We start from the raw sequence: 25337 nt of genomic DNA, 5'->3' as shown, positions 1-25337 counted from the left end.
ACCCACCCGCCCTCCCAAGTGATACAGTATTTACTTTCAAGCTTAGTCCATGATCTGGGTGGGGAGGAGGTAAAAACAGGATAATTTTGCTATAGAAATATTAATATTTGTACATAAATTCAGTATCTTCCAGGTGATTGTGAAGAAGCTCATCCATATACCGTATGTCTGCTTTAAATAAAGAAAACCTCCATTGGGGATATGTTGTGCAACAAGAGAATATCCAAACAATGAGAATTGTGATGTTGTTACATATCATCTTAGACATGGACACAACATTATTGCAGAGTATCTGAATATGCATGGCAGTAATAACTAACATATTTGCCATGAATATTCAGTAATATCTCACAATAGATCATCAATATAAAATTTACACCTGTCATTATATATTAGACATCCATGTACCATAATGTACAAGACAGTTAGGAAAGATGATTTCTCACTTAGTATTACTCAGTGTCCTTTCTCTTTTCTTTCTTATCTATAATTTTGTTTTGGATTCTTGAGGATAGAAACCAACTCAACTAAACAATGCAGATCTATGAACTGCACTTATAATCCTAATAATATGTTAACACATATCAACCACCAATATTACCTGTATGTCACATGTAAACTGAACTGTCTGATATAGACTAACAGCTCAGCTAACTAACTCTGCAAATAACATAGTTGAAACATTCGACAAAACTCCTAGGGGTAGAAATTCTGTGACTAAACCATGCAGACAACCACATCACTAAAGTCAGATATAAACTTGACTGTCTACTGTAGATAGTTGATGACAACTAACAGGGTTTCAAGGCTCAGAAGACAATGTTTACTGTGACTGTTAGACTAACTATTTAACCACATCACATATGAGTCAGATATAAACTTGACTGTCTACTATAGATAGTTGATGACAATTAACAGGGTTTCAAGGCTTAGAAGAGAATGTTTACTGTGACTGCTAGACTAACTAGTTAACCACATCACATATGAGTCAGATATGAATTTGACTGTCTACTATAGATAGTTGATGACAATTAACAGGGTTTCAAGGCTTAGAAGAGAATGTTTACTGTGACTGCTAGACTAACTAGTTAACCACATCACATATGAGTCAGATATGAATTTGACTGTCTACTATAGATAGTTGATGACAATTAACAGGGTTTCAAGGCTCAGAAGAGAATGTTTACTGTGACTGCTGGACTAACTATTAAACCACAACACATGTAAGTCAGATATAAACTAGACTGTCTACTATAGATAGTTAATGACAACTAACAGGGTTTCAATGCTTAGAAGAGAATGTTTACTGTGACTGCTAGACTAACTATTTAACCACATCACATATGAGTCAGATATGAACATAGTTAATGGTAGTTACAAGAACTTAAAAGCTTAGACAAGAAATTCTGTGACTACAGTACTGCTAGACTAACTATTCAACCAACCACATCACATGTGAGTCAGATGTAATCTTGACTGTCTCTAGTAGAATGTTAATGGTAATAGTCACAGTCTTAGACAAGAACTCTCACTGGTAGGAAAATCAAAACTTTTCAAAAAGTAAGAAAGAACTCTGAAAGGTAGAAATTATGTCATGAGAAACTTTAAATACTTATGAAATACAACTAACCTTGTTTAGGTGAAGCTTGCCACCAGATGTTCTTGTTGTGACCAGTAAATGTTTGGTAAACAGGAAACATTGCCTAACACCCTCCTTCTTTGTGTCCCTACTGGATCCCAGGGAACCAAGTCTATTCCTTGATGTTTTATTGCGATCATTGCTTACTTGGATTAAGGAACCTAATAACAAAATGTAACGTGTACTAATGAATTCCATCATCATTCTATTATTATTAACAAAGTCTGAGGTTCCATTGCATTACACATATACGTATATACACACACATATATTTACATCCTGTATAGAAGCTGTGAACCAACAATGTCCCAGCGTCATAAAATGTAAATTCCACTTGGAATATTATATATATTTTAAATGTAAAATGGACACGCAACCAAGGGCGGCGGAACCGGGGGGGGCACAGGGGGCACGTGCCCCCCCACTTTTCCTCAGGTTAAAAATGTGCCCTTTTTCTACATAAAAATTGAGGTGTCTCAAGTAAGCAAGAGGCCAGGGAACCAGAATGAACACTCGGGAAGGGCCGTTTCCGGCCATCTGAGGGGTTTGTAAAACCAAAAAATTTGTTGTACGCTCCGCGCCAACCGATGGTGGCGCTCCGCTCAGATAGTCGTGCATACAACTTTGCAATTCTTGGCTACACCCCTGACTTTTAATGAATTTCTGTGGGTCAAACTCAAGCTATTTCGAATGGAAAAAATTTGTTAAGATATTAACAAGAAATAAACTCTAATTCGGAAGATTCCTACATTAGCAACTAGCATGTTTTCACCTCATTTTGTCTCAAAAGAAAACTTGTTCCTTGTTTCCCAATTTGCACATTGGATATTGCAGTGCTAGTATGCATATTTTCCTTGAGGGGGGGGGGGGGGGGCAGGATGTTGATGGAGTGATGTGTATACGCAAATAAGTTAGTACAATAAGAGTTATAAAGGGTACTAAATATAAGGCTGCATCAGTCCAATCAAATTTCTGCAAAGTGCCCTTTGATATCGGTGCCCCCCCCAGATTAAAAGTGCTTCCGCCGCCCTTGCACGCAACTACATATATTTATATATAAATATATAAATATAAATATATAAATATATATATATATATATATGTATATATATATATGTGTGTATATGTGTGTGTGTGTCATGGCAAGATATAGAGACTGTGTTTCAATAATCAATCTGGTCTCATTATGAACAGTTTCAAGATGATAAGATGCAGCTACCTAATGCTGTTATTATCATCAGCTAGTTTCAAGATACATTCACAAAGTAAAATTAATGGATTCCAATAAAAGATGGAGCATAATATCTGTGATTACCTTGTCTTACAAATGTTTGTTCCACATCCAGTAAAATGTCACAGCCTTCAATGATCATGCGTTCAATCGATAAATTCTTCCTGATGCTCTCTGTTTCAGAGACTTCATCTTGCATCGCCTAAAACCAAGAGAAGAATATTACAAAACCAAAGAAGACATTACAGGGGAAGAGGGAAAAATGGATAAATAAATAAAGTATTTTGAAAGTCATACTAAATCTTCCCGAAAGAATCCTCAATAATAATCACTTTTTTATTGTTATAATTTAGTTACATTTTGGGTTAACTTTTTTCCCCTTTAAATTGGATAAATCGACCTCATTATGGTATAGCACCCTAGAACAATCTTTATTCATCGTTATACAACACCCTAATTGTATTCTGGTCATTGATTGGTCAATTGCTTGTTGATTGCATGCAAAATCCGCTCTATTCCACTCTATGAAATAGAACCATGGGTTATACTTTTTTGGGAGCACTTTTTTCAATGGTAAGAGAGCCGAGAAACCTGTCTGTTCAAAACAATCTGTTGCATGAGTGCATTTTACCCATCTTAATATAATACGTTGTAAAAAACAAATAATGAATGGTTTCCGTTGAAAGATGTAATTTGTTCCATTCAACTCGGCTGCGCCTCGTTGAATGGAACATTCCATCTTTCAACTCATGAAATATTTGCACTATTGCACTCATAACCATTCATTATTTGTATACTATTCTACTGACTTACCCCACCCCCCATTTGACAGTATCATGTTTACTATAAAACTGATTCCTATAAACCATACAACCCCTGGATATTCTCCACATAAACAGCTGAAAGGACATCACAGGAGAGAAGAACATTTCATTTCAATAAGAAAGTATTTTATAATTCAATTCCATCACCTTTAGTTTTATATGTAGATTCATAATCTGCTTTTTTCATGTCTTTGCAAACAAACAAAAAATTCTAAAATCTACTTTTGTTACAGGAGAGAGTTGGGCTAAAACAAATTATTTGAATATTTGTTTAATGTATGCATAAAAACTATCATTGTTACTCCCTCTCATCTTTTTTCTCTTGAATTGTCCATATATGGTCAAAGAGAAAACAGATATACAAACAATGCAAATTCATTTGTTTGGTAAGTCATTCATTGAACAAATTAAACTGGCATGAAGCTGGGAGTGGGAGAAGTAAGGGGGGGGGGAGGGGCACAGGTGGTGTTGGAGTACATAGGGTCAAGATGAGCATCCATATTTCCCATCAGAGCTTGATATAGTTGTATTTCATAAAACTATTCAAGTATTCTGAAAAAGTGTTATATCACAGGGAGGTTGAAGACAAAATGTCCAAAATGTTGTACTAGATTCTTTGTTGGTTCAATGAAGTATACACTACTGCACTGATCATGCATACCCATAACTGCTGTACAATTTTCCTGTTTCTTTCCATCCATTCAAATACCACTAAACCCTCCTCCCCTCCTACGTCCATATGGACGAAGACAACCAGGCTGTGAGAGGATACTCTCTTCCATCGATGATAATAATATTTTTCCTTTGGCAATATACATGAAGTCACTTGAAAGGTGATCAGATGTGTCATAATCCAGATGTTGAATGCTCACTCAGCCTGCTAGCAAAGGGTATAGTGCCTGGATTATAATTAAACATGACGAAAAAGGTCTCCCAACAAAAATATATGAAACTTACCAAGGACAATTCCTCCAGCTTATTCTTGGCGTGTTCAAGGCTGCTTCTTTCAACATGATCGTGAGGCGTGTGGGCAAGTAACTCGTGCAAGGTGATTATGTATCGAGGCACCTTAACACAGCAGAGAGAGTGAAATGGAAATTGGGGGATTTAAAAGAGCCGCATCTGGGTACAAAACACCTCCAGGGAGAATATTAAAAGTCTACAACAAATTTTAAACACATCATTTTGATTGTAAAATATAAATATTTGCAGCAAATCAAATGTAAGAAGTGTGGCAATATTCTGTACAGATGCTATATTTAGTCAAACATGGTTCTAAAGAAGAGAGATTATTACTAATGGAGAGAGTAAGTGATGATATTTTCCACTGGTAGCAACTTTGGGGCGTTGAGTATTGCTGCAGATAATGAGGATCTTACACGTTTATGCAGAGTGCACTATCAAATCAGCCCTAACAGTGCCATAGATCCTCCTAATGCAGGGTATGATCTATCCTGTTAACAGATCTCCAAAGATTTTGTACAGTGCTGTATTAACGTACATATCTCAATCTATTTGCTACTTGTAAATATGAAAATATGTTCCTAAAGATCTTGTCTTCAATAATTTGAAGAAGAATTGCAGGTATATGAGTCCAGTTTTATTATCCTTTTCGGAGACTTGAATATAATCTTACTGACGCTCAAAGTTTGAACTCATTTTTAGCTGACGTAATTGAAAATACCTCAAAGATGCTTTCTGATTTGTTGATGACCAAACATGGAAAAAGTTGCCAAATTAATGATGAGCAACATTTCGTTGCTAAAATGTGTTAATTATGAGAGGCAAAAGCTAAATGTTAGATTGATATATATATGTCAGCTAGTCAAGTTTTTTGAAACTAGAAGGAACAATATTTAAAATACCTCAAAGATGCTTTCTGATTGGTTGATGACCAAACTTGCAAAAAGTTGCCAAATGAAAGGTGGGCAACATTTTGTTGCTAAAATGTGTTAGTTATGAGAGGCAAAAGCTAAATGTTAGCTTCAAATATATATATATGTCAGCTTTTCCAAGTTTATTGGAACTAGAAGGACCAATGTGACAGTGCCCTCTATTGACCTAGGGTGACTGGATATCCAAACTTACTAGACAACCAATTCAGTATACATTTAAAGGGTCGCTGCAAATATAAAGACAAGGCAAGACTAACCTTATATACAGAATAATATCCAATACCATAGAATCTCTCTCATACTTAATAATAATCTAACTAAAGAGCTACTTCAGAACTGTTATGCAACATACAAGCACTAAATTAATCCCTAACTTAAAAAAAAAAAATCAACCTCCACAACAAGATAGACACTGTCATTATGTGTGCATCCATCTTGACTAGATCAATTTTGTTGGCACATAAAGTGAACAAGGCAAAATTAATGATTTGGAAACATTTGTAAACATTTTCAGACCCCTGCACAACAAAAAACACTTCGAATATACACCAACATTGCAAACTTCAATCAAAACATTAGCTGTTTGTTTTCGTGATTATATTTAGTTACAAGAAATGGATTGAGTTACCATCCTGCTCATATGACAGGCATTCATATTTCCTGTCTCTATTTAACACATCAAAAAAAATCAACCCCATCATTATGGAACCCAACAAAATGTAGAAGAGAATAGTTACCTGATGCATAGGGTAGGTAAGGAATGTTTCCAAAGAACGCCCTTCACACACAGGTTTAGCCTCATACTGCTTTAAGATGAGATTAAAGGCGGAATGCTGCTTACACTCTGCAAGCACTTGCAGACTAAAATGGTGATTTCTCACATATTCGTTGTAGATGCTCAACATTGGAAGAAGCATGTCAAACAGGTCTCCTAAAGAATAAGAAACCAAAGAGAAAAAGAAAAGAAGAAAAAAGAAAGTGACATCTGAAGTGGACTTTGCTTGTAAAGAGCTTTCATATACACTTACTTACAAAGTAGTTTGCATCAAAAGAGATAAGATGAGCTGTCCAAAAAAAAAAAAAAAAATTGCTTTCTCCACTTTTGGACTATCCAAAGCCATCGTAGGTAAACGTATAGTGTTAGGCTGACAGTTTCATCTTAGGGAGAATGAATTAGCTACACAGAACTACAGCTCCTTAGCATGCAAGTTAAAATTACTCTGTCTTACTCTATAACTTTCCAAACTTTGTTAGAATTTTTGGAGTATTACTTCAATTTCTGTCCATGATGGTACTAGGGATGTTATAATTATTCCAATGTTTAGATGGATTTGATGGAAATGAAAAAATTATTCTATTACTCCTCAAACTTACTAGTTAAATTCTATTTTATTTATTACACTTTTTTCACCATTTGAAATTGTTTAGTTAATTCATGCAACTTTGTTCTATACATGCAGTTTATAAAATGAACAGCTTTAATGTGTTCACAAAATGTCATGTCTCTTTTGTTTATAACTATTTGCTGGAAATAAGAAAAGTTTCATTAATTTTGAAAAAGTTACTTCAGCCAATTTATTCCAAAGGCTCAACTTTTTTTTTTTTTATTCTTTTTTTTTTTATATAAAAGCTAGAGTGAACAATAGCCCATGAAGATTGACATAAGTCAAGAGCTAATATAGGCTGTGAGACACTATAAAATAAAGCAACATGGGCCAATCAGTGGTTAACAGCAGCTTAGGAACTACTGACGGGTGGGGGTTGCTGGCCCCCTCACCCCAGAAGCACACCTAAGCGGTGCGGTGGGAGGTGTGCACTATACATGACCTAAACTGAAAGCATCCAGAGATTCAGAACAGTTCGGGCATCCAGATGGCAGATGAACACCTCTCGGTCAAGGATTGGGTGATCAGTGCCTATAAAATACACCACCCACTCCCCTCATTGTTTCCTCTGTAGATTCTGACAGCATTTCCACTGTTAACTTTTACACAAAATTGTTCATCTATTGAAGATTACTCCCATAATTAAATCCTTAATTTTTGTTAGGTCGTAAGTTTCACAAAGGCCATCTAATATTTTACACCTAACGAGCTAGCAATAATATTTTTTAATTGAATAAAATTACAACTATTTTACCTACTTAAGGAATCAACTTTTCTTCCTTTCAAAAATGTTTTTGTTCTGCAAATAATGATGTCTTACGGTAAGGAATAAGTGAGGGGATATGAAAACAGAGTGATGCCAGAGATATTTTGAGCAAGTTCTTTGTGCATCTTATGAAAAAAAACTTTAAAAAAAATGCCACCACACATTCATCTACCGAGCAGTCTTGATCAATCTGCTGGTACTTTAATATGTAGTAAAAAACTAACCTTCAGAAAGTCAATTATGGAAGCTGCTATTGTAAGCTACAATATAGGAGGATCTTACACTGTTTGACCCCACACACAGAGTTTAACTTGTTTCTAACCAAATGCACAGGTATTTTCTACGATAGATTCCCATACTATATCACCTAATCATTGATGTTATAGCTGTTGCTCAAACTTTCACACCTAGTCTCCATCTTGTTTGATGTCAAGGAAGCTTATATGATTAGTCGAAGATGATTGCCAGACTCATTAAGAACATATCACCTCTAGAGGGCATGAGTAATTTCAGTAAATATTTAAAACATAAACATGTGTCAGAAAGTTTTGCCAGTTGAGACTTCACAATCTGCAGCAATTTGTTATTTTGCAGATTCAGTTCCAGTAACAGCTTCTCATGGCTCATCGTAATCGACAAAATCATTCATAGGTAACAGACCTTGAATTCACATGCACAAGAATCATGTCATTACATTTTCATGAATATTCATGATCTGATAATTAATGATTCATCATAAATAAAAAAGTTATGTCATGACAGACTGTCCTGGTATTTACATATATATGCACAAGAGTCGTAACATTTTCATGAATATTCATGACGTGATAATGGTTCATCATACATGTCAACATACCATATGAGAGACTGGCCCACTTAGTCCCCCGGCCCCCCCCCCTCCCACACCCTCCTCACCTCTCAGAATTGATGCTGACGATGCATGAAAACTACCTTGGATTACGGACTTGATGTTAAGAAATTACTTAATCGATCGCCATCACCCAATATTAAGAAATATCCTGTTCCCACTTTTGAGTCACGTTCCATGTACTCTGCTGACCCTTGCAAACACGTACTGAGTATTGATACTTTTTGCTAAAACCAGAAAGGCAACTTGCCTATGGTATCAATTCCTGCCACATTTATCTATCATAATTTTTTTTAAATATTTAATAAGGTAAACACTGTTTTTAAACGTTGTTTGAACAAAGTTATTAATAATGATGAGCTATATCAAATGCGATGTTTAATCAAGCTTTATTCTTGGAACTAATGGTTTTCAGACTTTTATAGCTCCGATATTGATCCAGGCTGCAACCAATATTTGACCTCTGCAGACTGCACTTCTGGAGATATATCTTCTGTTTTAATACAAGGGGCATTACACACACAGGCATATACACATGCAGGTATATACACATAACATGTAGGCATATAAACACATAACATGCAGGCATATACACATAACATGCAGGCATAAAAACATAACATGAATCACCACAAAAATATTCTCTCCGCCTTCTACATAAATCAATTATTCAATGACAATGCCAGGATGTTCCCTTTAAAATATGAATCACATTGTATTTTGATATAATTAAGATAAACTCTGGAAACAAAAATTTACTCAAAATTGGTTTTGCAAAAATTCTTTCAAATGTGTCTGGGTGTCAAATGTTTGAAATGAAAACAGACTTGTTAATTTTCTCAGAAAGTTTCACAATGTTGACCTCATATGAGTAATACTTGAATGTTGGTCAAATTGCCGGGTATCATCTACCAAACGCAAAAATCAATGTTATGATACTTCAATAAAAGGTCTCAGCAGGTTTTTGTTTCCTTATTGCTTCATGATATAGTAACATATCGCTCGGCATTTCCTCCCAGGCAATGCATGGATTGTTTATAGACGTTTCCTGATAGATGAGTATCATTGTAGCTGTGTATACTCTCCAGTTCGAAAGTTCATCAAAAATGCATTTTAGCAAGATAGTCTATCATAAAGATAGAAAATAGTTACTTGAACCATTTCCAAGCACTATCTGAGTAATATTAGAAAAAAAAATGCCGGAAATAGAAACGGCCTTGTGAATGTGATAAGCAACTTTACATATTGCGCGTTCATACCATGATACTTCAACGAAAGATTTCAACTTACATATTATATTTTTGATTTTTTTTATTTATTTAGTTTTTTTATCAGATCTAATAACCGGCTCAAAATTTGCATGAGTACCAGATTTGCTGATAGACAAGGTTAATTCATTTGTTGTTATCAAAACTGATCAAAAATGCACAAAAAACGACGGTAAAAAGAAGGTAAAAGTCCTAAAATGGAAGTTATTGTTATAATAATATTTTCTATTTCTTTAATAAGAGACAAAAGTTATTGTTTATTCAACATCGCAGCAGGGGTGTCTGTATCTGATAAACCGTACGAACGGATCTGCTGACGTATATTATTCAAATTCTATATATCCTAAACCCTACTGTCGTATCAAGCTATATAAGGAACGGTCGCAAATGGAGGTAAGATAATATCTACTGAATATCATTTTCTTTTACAACTGACAAAAAAACAAAAAACACCAGAGGTAAACACTCCATTCACCATGTTATTAGGTTAAAATCCCAGCATGATATCCGGATATGTCAAGAAAGGATAAAATGAATATATACTAAAATTGGAGGCAATGGTTTGTGGGAAAGGGAAGGATAGGACAACAATCACATCTACTACTACAACCTACATTAATAATTTTTTCTTCTGCTCACCTTAAATGACCTTTGAACTTTCCAGTTTATTACATCCTCCACAGCCTATAACAGCTGCACGAGCTGCGGCTTCCTATACGTCCTACTTATATATGACACAGTGCCGAACTGTTACTGCTAAACATTTAAAGGCCAGTTTATAATTTACATAAGTTAAAAACCGTCCTTGTGTTCATGACATATATAGACCCTACCACATACTGCACAGTAACAATACAACATTTCTTCTCTCTGAAGTATATGCATAGGCCTATACTGTCATCAGATGTCAAACATTTTTTACCTGCCATGGTCTGTAAACATAAAAGTTCAGACAACACTTCAGGAGTTTTACTGAAAGGGTAAGTGAAAATTAACTTGATCGACTGTGTCCTTCAACATGTGTTTCATCCAAACATGTAATCAATCATATTTCAGGATCAACACACAAAAACTCCTGCTACTCCCCTCCCCCCCCCCATCCCCTCCAACAAATGAAAGTGAAGACAAGCTCCTTAATAAGTTTATCAAATTTTGAACATCACCATTAATTACAAATGACCTTTGCCATCAATGCAATAATACAACAACAAAGTTGTAACAACCAAAAACTCATTAAGAGGCAGCTACATACCAAGCATAAGATTCGCCAATCATGGAATATTCACTAAATCTTTTTACAGAGTTTTTAAAGTGTTGATCACAGTTGAAGTCAGATGACCTATGGTATATAGCAAAACAACACCTATCAAGAATTCAATAAGGAGGCATCGACAGTATTGGAATCATCAAAGCTGGCCTTCATTACTTTGTAATGTTTTCAGATATTTGAGCCCTGTTGACCTCTTTCAGTTTCACAAACACCGCCACAAATGTAGTACTCATTAAGGGACAGATCTAGTGCTCATTAAGGGACAGATCTAGTACTCATTAAGGGACAAATCTAGTGCTCATTAAGGGACAGATCTAGTGCTCATTAAGGGACAGATCTAGTGCTCATTAAGGGACAAATCTAGTGCTCATTAAGGAACAAATCTAGTCCTCATTAAGGGACAAATCTAGTGCTCATTAAGGGACAAATCTAGTACTCATTAAGGAGCAAATCTAGTACTCATTAAGGGACAGATCTAGTGCTCATTAAGGGACAGATATAGTACTCATTAAGGGACAAATCTAGTGCTCATTAAGGGACAAATCTAGTGCTCATTAAGGGACAAATCTAGTGCTCATAAAGGAGCAAATCTAGTGCTCATTAAGGGACAAATCTAGTACTCATAAAGGAGCAAATCTAGTGCTCATTAAGGGACAAATCTAGTGCTCATTAAGGGACAGATCTAGTACTCATTAAGGGACAAATCTAGTACTCATTAAGGGACAGATCTAGTGCTCATTAAGGGACAGATCTAGTACTCATTAAGGGACAGATCTAGTACTCATTAAGGGACAAATCTAGTGCTCATTAAGGGACAAATCTAGTGCTCATAAAGGAGCAAATCTAGTCCTCATTAAGGGAAAAATCTAGTGCTCCTTAAGGGACAGATCTAGTACTCATTAAGGGACAGATCTAGTACTCATTAAGGGAAAAATCTAGTGCTCATTAAGGAACAAATCTAGTCCTCATTAAGGGACAAATCTAGTGCTCCTTAAGGGACAGATCTAGTGCTCATTAAGGAACAAATCTAGTACTCATTAAGGGACAAATCTAGTGCTCATTAAGGAACAAATCTAGTGCTCATTAAGGAGCAAATCTAGTGCTCATTATGGGACAAATCTAGTGCTCATTAAGGGACAGATCTAGTGCTCATTAAGGGACAGATCTAGTACTCATTAAGGGACAAATCTAGTGCTCATTAAGGGACAAATCTAGTGCTCATTAAGGGACAAATCTAGTGCTCATTTAAGGAGCAAATCTACTGCTCATTAAGGGACAAATCTAGTGCTCATGAAGGGACAAATCTAGTGCTCATTAAGGGACAAATCTAGTGTTTATTAAGGGACAAATCTAGTGCTCATTTAAGGAGCAAATCTACTGCTCATTAAGGGACAAATCTAGTGCTCATGAAGGGACAAATCTAGTGCTCATTAAGGGAAATATAGTGCTCATTAAGGGACACTTACCATCCATCAACAAGATTTGCCAAAGCTATATCTGTGGAGCAAACTTGTTTACAAGGTCTCCACATATCGGCCACTGGCTGACAGCACATCCAGCAATAATACACCACAATGACCACAGCTGGTAAAACACATGCCAAGTATGCATGAAGTTACTAGCAGCTATAAATGTGCCACATTTACAGACCAAGGTGTCACTTACACAAACATGCATAAACACACCATGACCATTACATACACTTCTTTTACCTTGGGAAAGTATTAAAAACTTAAAGTCCAAAATTTTTACCTAATACCAAAGTCGGCCAATTCTCCATTCTTGCACATAAGCCCTTGTAGAAAATTTGATGAAGGAAGAAGATGGTCTCACTGAAACAAAATCAAAAAGAAAATATAGAAAAATGAAATGAAAAATAAACAGATTTGCTACATTAAATGAAAAGCAATTTGAGCATTCACATATCTTTGATATTTTCATTGTTAAAGAAGTCATTCATGTTGTGTTTAAATTCTTTCATAACCCACCCAGCATTATTTATATCAACTTGTATGGTAAGCAAGGTTTGTAAACCAAACCTTATTAAGCACATACCCATTAGCAATCACTGATAATTTATATCCAAATATGTATAATTATACACCTTCAGATATTGATAAATATATATCTTGTGTCATTTTGCACCCAGTTGCAGCATCAGCAATATACACTGCTTTTCATGTCATGCTTCAAAGCACTTGTACTGACAGTATGAGCAGTATTTAAATAAAATGTGTCTAATTTAGATCAAGGTTAAGAAACATTCACACCGTCAGTACGATTGCCTTAAAGGTATATGGACACCTAGCTAGAAACAACATTGTCCTAATCACTCTAATAGGCATTCGAAATCATGAAAATAACTGCAACTCTCATCAAAATCCATCATAGATTGACCATTTTACAAGTCTTTTCTTAATTCTAGTTTCATTTATGAATAAACATTAGCTAATTATGCACATTGATGGTGTAAAGGGAATGACTGCCTGATTTTCTATCATGTGATTTTCTACTTTTCTATCAAAGGAGTGTTAGCTCAGTGGATAACGCCGGTGCCTTTCAATCATAAGGTCCCCGGTTCGAGTCACTCCAAGATTAATGTATGTCGTCCAGTTACAGAGTTGTTGACAATTGACAATTCATAATCATGGACGTTAAATATGAATCTAAGAGACTGACTTTGGTCAGCTTGCGGCTTTGATAAGCCAATGATGGCTTCTTCGCGAGTTCCTGCTTGCTGGAGGCATAGGCGTACGAGGCGGGGGGGCAGGGGGGGCAGACTGCCCCCCCAAATTTCCAGAGGACAAGAAATTCGGGCAAAAGTCCTGAAAAATTCGGGCAGCCTAAGAGGAGAAAAAATATATATATATATATATATATATATTTTTTTTTTTTTTAGGCTGCCCGAATTTTCCAGGACTTTTGCCCGAATTTCTTGTCATCTGGAATATAAATATGCAGTAGCCTGCCCGAATCTTTTTCAAATTTTTGCCCGACAATTCCATGATTTTCTTTATTCAGCATCATTATGCCCGAATATTTCCGTGTAACACCACCGTAAGCGCAGTTCATGTGGGCTACGACGCTTTTTGCAAGATCAATTTTTTTTCTAACTAGTCAATTGTTTACCTGGACCAAGGGCGGCGGAACCGGGGGGCACAGGGGCACGTGCCCCCCACTTTTCCTCAGGTTAAAAATGTGCCTTTTTTCTATATAAAAATTGAGGTGCCTCAAGTTAGCAAGAGGCCAGGGAACCATAATGAACACTCGGGAAGGGCCGTTTCCGGCCATCTGAGGGGTTTGTAAAACCAAAAATTTTTATAGTACGCTCCGCGCCAACTGATGGTGGCGCTGCGCTCAGATAGTCGTGCATATAATTTTGCAAATCCTGGCTAAGCCCGTGACTTTTAATGAATTTCTGTGGGTCAAACTTAAAACTATTTCGAATGGAAAATTTGTTAACATATTAACAAGAAAACAAACAGTCTAATTCGGAAGATTCCTACATTAGCAACTAGCATGATTTCACCTCATTTTGTCTCAAGAGAAAACTTGTTCCTTGTTTCCCAATTTGCGCATTGGATATTGCAGTGCTAGTATGCATATTTTCCTTTAGGGAAGGGGGGGGGGGCGTTGATGGAGTGATGTGTATACACAAATAAGATAATACAATAAGAGTTATAAAGGGTACTAAATATAGGGCTGCATCAGTCCAATCGAATTTCTGCAAAGTGCCCTTTAATGTAGGTGCCCCGGATTAAAAGTGCTTCCGCCGCCCTTGACCTGGATATCCCCAACATGAGTGTATATAGAAGAAACATTTTCTATTTCATGGATGGTGGGGGGCGGGGAGTGCCTACAAGCCTAGAGGTACAGGTTTATCATATTCTTTGTTATATTTTATACTTTTTGTGAGACAAATTGCAGTCTCACCCGACACAGCGACATTATCCCGCCTACGTGTCGTTGAACAATGTATGTTTTTTTTTTCTGGAGGTAGCTGAGTACTGTGTTAAAATAATAAATAAGGTAACTAAATAGGAGCTTAAAAAATATACTGTCCCATTTTTCCCCTCCAAAGTGATGTTACCATTTTTTCTTCTTCCAATTTACCAAATTTTTGGGGAAGTGTAAATTTCTAAAACGTGAGATTATAAAATAAAGAATGTTTAGATGCAACTTGCAAGGCCTCAGAAGTGCCGTTTCCGGCAATCTGAGAGGCATTGTGTGCCCAAAATTTTCTTGTACGCTACGCGCCAACCGATGGTGGCGCTCCGCTTAGATAGTGTCACGGGAACTTTCGGGCACAAAAAGTTCTGCCCCCCCAAACTGAAATGGTCCCGTACGCCTATGGCTGGAGGATCTAATATAAATACATACATACATATACATGTCATTCCTTTGTTTTTACAACCTTTGTTTCAAGGACACTGAACACAGGTTTGTGGCCTAAGGAATTTTTTATATATATTTTGTCTTGTTCTTTGAAAAGAGGAATGTCACATCATTCAAATAATATATATGTGGGCTTGTAATAAGGTGTTAACTTATTAAGGGCTAAAATAAGAAACTTTGATGAGTGCAACACTCCACATCATAGTTTACACATATTTAATGAGTTTCCCGAGATTTATCAAAACTTCAAATGAATATATCTTAAAATAAAAAAAGCTCTTCAAAATATTTCAACAGATTTTGAATGTGCTTATCACACACAACAAATGTATTGAAGATGAGACAATTTGGCTAGGTGTCCGTAGACCTTTAAAGCGTGCCATGAAAATGCTGCATATATTGTGATCAAGCATGAGAAAATTGTCCCTTCTGGCTGAGTGTACTTCACATATCTGAATATTGGCATTGAATGCCATTTCAAGTTTTGCTATACTGTACTGTCATGTCCTGCTTCAGAGCACTCATGTCAGTATGAGCAGTATGAGTATCATGTCTCTATCAGATCAAGGTTAGGAACTGTTTGTACTGTCAATACCAGTGCTTTGAAGCATAATATGGGAGGACAGTATAGAGAATGGTATTAGCACTAGGAAATTGTCCCTACTGGCTATGTGTAATTACACATAACATATCTGAATATTCGCGTTGAACGCCACCCAGTTGGGACATGTTTTTGCTATACTGTACTATAATGTCCTGCTTCAGAGCACTGGTGTCAGTATGAGCAGTATGAGTATCATGTCTCTCATCAGATCAAGGTTAGGAACTGTTTGTACTGTCAGTACGAGTGTTTCGAAGCATAATATGGTATAATACAGTACAGAGTGGTATTAGCATTAGGAAATTGTCCCAACTGGCTATTTTTTAGCCATTGCACCTATGAATATTAATGACAATGTACAAATATTAATGACAATATAATTGAAACTATGCCATATTAGGATGCATCATTTGAATGTATAAAATTTGATATATTCTCCGTTTTCTGCACCATTTCAATTGCCCCTGATTCTAAACAGTGTGGTGCCATATCACTTTTTAAATGACAGAAGCAGTATTGGAACTAATGACCAGAATATATCAAGTTTAGAATTTATGAGAAATGTTACTTGTTCCAAGCTAACTCTTATCTGCATGAGGGCTTATATACCCTTTCTCTGTCTCTCTATTCTTAATTCTACCTCCATTGGCCATACACATATAAAGAAGGCAATGTAATAGATTATTTTGGTGTCAAAAAATATTAAACAGCTTAAACACTATTCGATATCGTCATGTAGGGATGCACCGGATCCAAATTTTTGGATCCGGCCGGAACCGGAATTTGCCGGATAGTACATGAAATCCGGCCGGATAAAATCCGGCCGGAACCGGATTTTTTCATTACACAAAAGAAAATCATTAATAAAGAAGTAGAAGTATGATAGTTCTATTATTTTGGTTGATCTTAAAAACAGTGGGTCAGACCATTGAGAAAATTAAATTAAACATGTTAAACCTAATTTTTCCTTACGTTGAATGTTTTTATTAATTTTTGGAAATAGTTTACAACTTTACATTGATTTTAGTTAATGCCAACACCTTTTAATGGAATAATTCAGGCCAGATTTTGAAAAAGATCCGGCCGGATTTTGAAAAATCCGGCCGGAACCGGATATCCGGTGCATCCCTATCGTCGTGTCACAGCTGCCAGCTACACACCCCAAAAAAAACGTTCAATGGTCAGTTTGATTTGAAATTACAAATCTACAAATTTTTTCAATATTTTATTATTGAGATTGATACAGTATTTGAAAAAGAGTTAGCCTTTAAACCAGCAGCTAAAAAGAAAAGGAAAGAAAAAAAAGAAAACGTGCCATTTACACCTTTCTGTACATATACGGCCTTTACTATGACATGCATCAACTTTTACAGTAACTCCTACCAAAACCTTGACGGAAGTTTGTGTCATTTTCTTTATGATGTATAATAAAGGGTTTTTACGTATGAAACAACCCTCACAGTCATTACTTCATTTAACAATATACCAAAGTCCATCAAATGCTGACTATTAATTAATGAAAGTGTCATTTAGGATAAAATTCCTAGTACAGTATATATATAATTACTTTATGAGATATGAATCATCAAAGCATGGTGCAAAGTACCACTCATTCACTTCCTTAATCTTGACAATTTAATTAATCAGTGACGGCTATGGCTTAAAAATTTGTTTTAATAATAATAATTTAGTAAAATATAATATCCTTTTTTCTAAGAAAATTATAAATATGTAATATAAATAATCTCATTCGGTTTTTCCTGCTTCTCTTGGAAAGCGTTATAGTCGAGTGGTTAAAGCAGTAGACTTATGATCTAAGGCTTGCAGGTTTGAGTCCTGGCCAGATCATTACATTGTGTCCATGGGTGAGGCACTTTATCTCCATTACCTCTCTTCACCAAGGTGTATAAATGGGGACCTGTGAGATGAACTGTCAGTTGGGCGCTGTTTAGCTGCTGCAATGTGGAGGGATTTGTCTCTATGTTTGACAGGTTATCATTGACCAGTGTAATATTGTGATGTGCCTTGAGCACTGTTATCGGTGGATATGTCTGCGCTTTATAAATCTTCAATATTATTATTAATATATAAAACAGCTCTTAATTTCATTTTCTCAAGCTGACTAAATAGTAACATCAAATGATACAACTCAATTCTTAAATCTAACAACAATGAAGCTCATTAGCTTGACTACTCTAAATTTCATATCAAACAAATTTGAAAAAATTAAAGAAAAATTGTCCATTTTGTGATTTCATGAATACGACTATTCTATTATTACTATTATTACACCGGTGCTTATATAGCGCAAAATCCCAGGGTTCAATGCGCTTAACAAAACAAATACAAAAATACAAATGTACAATTGAATACACTTAGCCATAGGTTTGTTTTATGGCGTAAATGTGGAATTGATGCAGAATTGGCTGGAGAATTTGTTTTGCTCTCTTGAAATTTTACTCCAGCTCATTTAGCTAAATCTGGCAGATTGAGTGCTGATTATTTGTGTGTAAGACACTTGAACATATGATCAATAGCCTGTTATGAATTAAATTGTCATGAGTAGACTGTTGAAAACATCACCTTAAAAAAGATGACCTATTTCAGACAGCAAATGTAATGTATCTCTTCAAGATATTAATACTCACACTTTCATCACAATTAAGAGTCACTTTACTAGTTGAATTTAAAACTGAAGTGTACCAATTGATAACCATTAAGCATATATACAGAAAGCTCTTTTAAGTTTAGTGACACATTAATTATTTATTGATAATACCTTATATATAAACTTATTTTGATGAAAATAAACTGATGAGGCTCAAAAGGAGGTTGTTATTTTTATAATCATGTATAAAAACCAGTTTGTATCAGTTGTGATGACTTTTTCATATAACTTTGTCTGCCTTTCTCAAATTATTAAAAAAATATTGATGTCATTGCTTGACCTTCCATGGTTGTCTTTCTTTAAATTTATTAGTCAGTTTAATTTCAGGTATTTTATTTCAATCTTACCATTCAGTCATTATTTATTAAATATTTATTACTATTTTGAATGTTCAGTGGAATAATTCCTTTCAGTTGACTTGATATAATTGAGTATTGTTTTTTTATTTAAAGGGAGCTCCTTGTCCAGTCCAAAAGAGTTGTTCAATGCAATCCCTTCAAGTATAACAACACACACTGTGTCATGTACAACATTTTCACAATGTTTACTACATTATATGCTAATTGCATGTTTTAGCATGTTTTTCATAAAATACAGAGAACATTTTTCCATATTTTTGATAAGTAGTCATGACACATTGGGACAAGCATAGAATCAACTTTTACCTTTCCTTGGATTCATTTGGTGTGATGAGGAAAGAGGGAGCATGCATATGGGGACCATGATGGGGAGAAGGGATCAGGAGATTAGGGATCAGGAGAAGGGATCAGGAGATTAGGGATCAGGAGAAGGGATGGAGATAATAGGTCAAAGGGGGAGGTGGAGAGGATAAGGATGGGCTACAAAAGCGACTGAGAGTTAACAACAAAATACATGAAAGCACTGGACATGTATTGTAACCAACCAAGTTTGACTCAGTTTCCAACCTATGTTATTTTCAGTTAATGCACAAACTCCCCCAAAACGTTCTGGTTTGGGTTATTTTACGAGAAATGAAAATTATATGTTTTTATTCTTCATTTCAGAATGGTCGATTTTGAAGGGAGAGGCAGTGGACACTGACCATGATGAGGATGCAGTGCTAACATGCTACCAACTATTGTAGGCTAGGTATATTTGAGTGCATTAGTAGAATGGAGACAGGTTAGAGAGGAGTGAAGTAAATTCACACAATCAAACAGAAAAATATTTTTCTTATATGTAAATTCTCATAGCTCATGCATATTTCACATTATGAAAAAAAGCTATAATATATTCCATTATTGCACTATATGACATTGCATGGGAATAAGCTTGATTCATATCATATCAGTCAGCCCCCACAAATAAAGATAATACAAGTTTTACCATACTTTACCATGCACCCAAATGAACTCATTTTAGTAGTATATTTTCATCTTATGACATCCAGCAAATTAATGCCCTTCAGGCCTATCTGACATTTGGGGCCACATTTAAGCAAAGTCTGTATAATATGAACCAGTTTAATTAAACACTCAACTTTCAGTGTTCATTTGCTGAGAATTTCCCTTCGGGGCATTACATATTTGACAGGTTTACCTCGAGCTAAGTGATAATGTTTGTCAGAAAGTCTCATCTCATGAAGGAGCGGATCATTAATGAACGAATTAACAATAATTCCAAAGCTATGTTATTAATGTAGATTTTTTTCGGTTAAATAATCACCATGTTTCATTAAATTAACTTCACTGAATAATGGATAAGGAACTTGCTTAAAGGATGACTTCAGGTAGAATTTGATCTTGATATTTTGTAGTTCCAAGACCGAATAAAAATTTGAGCGCTACTAATGTTTGTATCTAGAGAGGGGGGGGGGGGGGAAACTGTTCGCAAACTGCTTACTACTAGAAAAAAGCCCATGTAGGTAAATGTGTACAAGTTGGCAGCCTAATTAATATATAATTCTTAGCTCAGAAAGCAGACTACGAACACATTAAGGGACACATGCAGATGGGCAGACAGTTAAATAGACAACAAAAGAGAGATGTTAAGATGAAAGGAAAGAGTGATGAGACGATTAAAAACTGTGGAAGTATTTTTGCTCTATTCATTGCTCGTTTGTCCAATTTAACTCTCTGTCCATCTGTGACTCTTGACGTATTCTTAGTTTGTTTTCGTTTCAGTCAATTTCTGAAGATGATCCTGCTAGGATCGAAATGTCAGGCCCTCTAACTTATACAATGTTTTCATAGCTAATTTGCCTTTCAAGATATTCAGCTTTAAAAGATATGATATATATTATCCCTGGATTGCTCCTTTAAGGTTAAACTGATAATGAAGTAGGCTTCTCAGTACAGGCCTTAATGTTATTGTTAATCCATTGTTTAATGCATTGTAATATAAACTCAACCAAAACAAGTTCTTCTAACTTATTGTAGTTACCAAGATGAATCCACAAACCAACTACAAACTTCATCCAAGCTTCATTTCTGGTGTCATATGCATGTTAAGAAGTGTTTCTGATTTTGACCTCTTTTGACCACACAGACAACTTAATAATGCCACAAGAACAATAGGGTTCTTGCATATTGCACCAAGGAAGATCCAGATACCAAGTATGACATCCATCCAATGTTTACGTTTGGAGTTGCTAAATATTTTTAGGAATTTTCAGTCTCTGACCTCTGTTGACCTTGAGTGAACTCTGACAGCCACCAAATATACTTGAATCCACTGCATCAATTATGAAGTGGATCCAAGTTTGGGTTTCAAAGTCAAACACTTTACAAAGATTTTTATTGACTTCACTAATGGGTGACCTCAAATGACCTTTGGCTTCCACCAATTTTGATAGGGTTCTGGTATTTTCCAAGTAAGATCTACATACCAAATATGTGTTTTAGTTCAACTAAGTTGTCCTTCTTGAGTTGTATTGACAAGGTTTTCAGACTTTGACCTGTACTGACCTCAAATGGCCTTTGACCTCCACCAGTTTCAAAAGGGTACCTGTATTAACTACTTAGACAAATTCACATACTCATTATGAAGTTCAGTCATAATTTACTTTCTGAGTCAGCATGTTAACAAGCAGATAACTGCATAGATGCCTAAATGCCCTCCCAAAGGAGTGAATAATGTTAAAATCCATATATATGTGAATTTAAAGTACAATTTACTAAAATTTGCAATAAAGAATACATTTTTTATAATTTTGAAATGTAGCATCAACTATACCTCCATCATACATTATTTATGTGTTTTAAATGATACACAACATGCTTACAATTACTTATTCTTTCCGACAGAATTACTACAATATGACCTTAAATACCTAAATCAATAATCTGGTCAAGAACTCCTTCTCTTGTAGCTGTTTCCGCCCAACTATTGACAAAACACTTCTTCTGGAAAGATAACGGAGCCCCATCCCATTGCTAGCACCAAATATAAAACTCCAACGCTGTGGAAAATATTGACTCAGAGCATCCTTGATCGAACTGCTGTCCAATTTTAACCTTCAAGTGAGTCTGTTAAAGTCCAATCTAAATTGCCCACTTAACATTTACATTGTAAAGGGTAAACACTTCTTGATGATGGGTACTATAAAGCCAGCTATCAATATTTATAGGAATTGGTATAAAACAGGACCAAAGACCATCAAAACTGTCTGAAACAGTCTCTATGTTCAAAGAAAACCAATTAAACAGAGGAAGCAATGACTGCTTTGTGGAAAAGGAACTGGGTGGAGAAGAGGATTAATATCTTCTTCAGTCATCTAAAACGTTTCAAAAGTGTTCGGAATAACATGTTTGAGCTTTGAGACAATTAAAGGAACAGGGTTCATTACCCTTCTGACGGGTAAATTAAAACAAGAAGATCAGTGTGTTGGGGTGGGAGGGGTTGGAAGATGGTACATGTATTTAAAAGATGAATTAATGATAGTACTTGTGGATTATTTGTATTCATAACTTCAGGAAACAATGTTCCTTAATTTTCTCTGATGTTCAGGAATTCTGCAATGGTCTTCCAAATGGTGGGAAAAAATCCAAAAGGAAATTCAAAATGGGTATAGCCACATGACTGCAAGAGTTATTGGCCCTTCAGTTTCTCCCACATGCACAACATGTGGCTACTAAACTGAAGTAAAATAACAACCATCCAGGCCGATCTTTATTTTTTTATCTTCTTTTTGCATTTAATACATCTTTGTCAAATATAGACTCCATACCAACAGAGAAATCATGTAGCATTGTGATCAAGTTGTCTAACAACTTTTGATTGACATTTAACTAATGTCTACAGAGTGTGTACACATTATACTAAAGATATGTGTTTAAATATACATAACATATTTCAAGCCCAAATTTCTTTGTTTCCGATATCATGAATCAGCCTAACTTACAATACAACTTTTTATTGTCGACGTATATATTACTTGTTCAAGCAAATAAATTCAAAACTTTTTAGTTGAAATGCTTAAATTTCCTGCTTGAAATATGAAAAGTATCAGATATATAAGAGGATATGAAGAAGTCATATCAAGGTTAACGTCTAATAGTTCCTAAAATATATATATATTTTTAGTTTCGTTCTAATTACTTAGATTGTATTAGACTTGGAACGGGGCCAAAACAGGTTAGGACAAATGTGCGTTATTTCCTGGTGCAAACAGAAATATTAATTAATGTTGTACAATTATTGTGTGTTAAGAAACACGACATTATTACATTATGGCAGTTTGTTTGGTACTAGCTATAAGGCCTGTCATAATTCCAGGATATCTACTAACTACATTAATCACAGTTATAGGGCCTCTGAAACCGGTGGGTGGGGGTAGGAGAGTCATAGTCCCCAATAAATTTTACAGCAGGCATGGTGCTATGCCACAGGTACAGCTGAACCTCTCCCACCCCATTCCCCCCCCCCCCCCCACCCAGCTCCTTCAGAACACTCAAACCAGTGTCAGAGTCCTACATAAAATAAAATATAAAGTAGGAAATAAGCACTAACAGTTTACCTTCAGCTGATCTCCATGACAACAATTTGCTGACGTCTGCAAATTGTGTAAAGAAATGTACAACTTGGCAAGAGTACAATTTTCGTCCATGGAAAATTCTAATAAAATTCTAATTACTTAATCATGGTCCTGAAAGGAGTTAATACTGGGCATAATGTTCTCTGAAGGAAATGCCCAGCAAGTTCACTGTGTAGGGATAACATTAAGAGCTACTCTAAACAATCATGTTTTTTAACTTTGGCCTAAAAACGGAAGCAATCCTGCTTTTTGGTACTTTACTGCAGTTTTTTACAGATTTATAACATGAAGTAGCTCAGGTATGTGGTTGTCAAATAACCTTCAGAATAATAGATATGGAAAGGGAAGGAAGAGAAAGTACGTGTTGATTATTAATTTAATTAAAAAGCTAAAATGTTACTTTTTGTAGGTCGAGTAATTTGAAGTGCACATATTAATTAGAGGAAGGTTACTGGATGACTACTGATAGCTTTAATTTGAAGGTTATGTTTTAATTATTTACAACGAACATCTGCATATGAAGGAAGTTTTCAAGTTTAACTTTGGTTCACGTTTGAGCTAAATTAAATTATAATATAAAGGCTGGTCAAACTTACAGACAACAAATGCAAAATGTTTGAAAAAGGCTATAAGATCTAGCGCAATAACTGCTTGGTTTTTGTGAGTTCTTCTGAAATTTTGTTACGTCAAAATTTCATCAAACATTGATATCTGCTAGACCATGTTAGTTTAGAAAACATGGTGGGTCAGAAGGGATTTGTAGACTTCGATATATTACACCGCAAAACGTCAAAAGTATGATATTTGTCAGGTTGACAAATTACGATAATATTATATCTTGGCAAAACTGATCATATTGTCGTGTTGCTGCATTGCAGGTTACTTGACAAACGTTAAAAAATATGCTTAATGCGATACTGTTATATCTTCCCATTATTATCGAATTTTCCAGTTGATGATTTGCATGTCACTTCAAATTACATAATCAGCTGATGTCATGAAATCTTATATTGAAATAATGTCAAAGGTCATTCATGTTTAGAAAGCCCCCCCCCCAAAAAAAAAAAAAATCCCACAACTAGCATTGATGACTTAAGTAAGCTTTTCCTATTGCTTTATATTTTAGATATTTGATAGAAGTCAGTTCTCAAGAAGGTAAAGCATATATTTGAAAATGTTGAGATCAAACTAGAAACATGGGTATATTATCAATCAGATATAAATAGTAAATTAGATTTTGGATATTTTGGTTGTTTGACATATAAGTTGCACGATTAGTTAAGCTAATGATCTGATTTTGTATTGAATTTTAGTATCATTACAGTAGATTTCTTGCATTCAACATATGAAACTGCTTAAAAAAATATCGGCATCGACAGGCTCGATTTGACTTGCTAAAACTCAATTCCACCCACCGATTGAACATCACATTTTCAATTTGTTTAAATACAGTATATTATCATCAAGGAGATATAGAGTGACTCTCAAGTAGTTTTCTCTCACATATATTGTTTGATTTAGAAGAAATCTA

At 35.3% G+C, this 25337-nt stretch overlaps 1 protein-coding gene across 1 annotated transcript in view; it reads right to left on the bottom strand.

Annotated features, from left to right (window-relative positions):
• LOC139978251 (ras-specific guanine nucleotide-releasing factor 2-like) overlaps positions 1–25337 on the bottom strand; it is a 154024-nt gene that overhangs the window by 28380 nt on the left and 100307 nt on the right. Inside the window, exons 7-11 of the mRNA XM_071988257.1 lie at positions 12899–12978; positions 6327–6520; positions 4652–4762; positions 2955–3072; positions 1631–1800 (exon numbers count right to left, since the gene is read on the bottom strand). Coding sequence (XP_071844358.1) covers positions 1631–1800; positions 2955–3072; positions 4652–4762; positions 6327–6520; positions 12899–12978 — 673 coding nt within the window. The remainder of the gene's footprint in view (positions 1–1630; positions 1801–2954; positions 3073–4651; positions 4763–6326; positions 6521–12898; positions 12979–25337) is intronic.

The sequence above is a fragment of the Apostichopus japonicus genome, chromosome 13, assembly GCF_037975245.1.
Source record: "Apostichopus japonicus isolate 1M-3 chromosome 13, ASM3797524v1, whole genome shotgun sequence".
In the NCBI taxonomy this organism is placed as follows: Eukaryota; Metazoa; Echinodermata; class Holothuroidea; order Aspidochirotida; family Stichopodidae; genus Apostichopus; species Apostichopus japonicus.
Note: the sequence above shows the minus strand (reverse complement) of the source record. Positions and strands in the feature narration are given on the sequence as shown.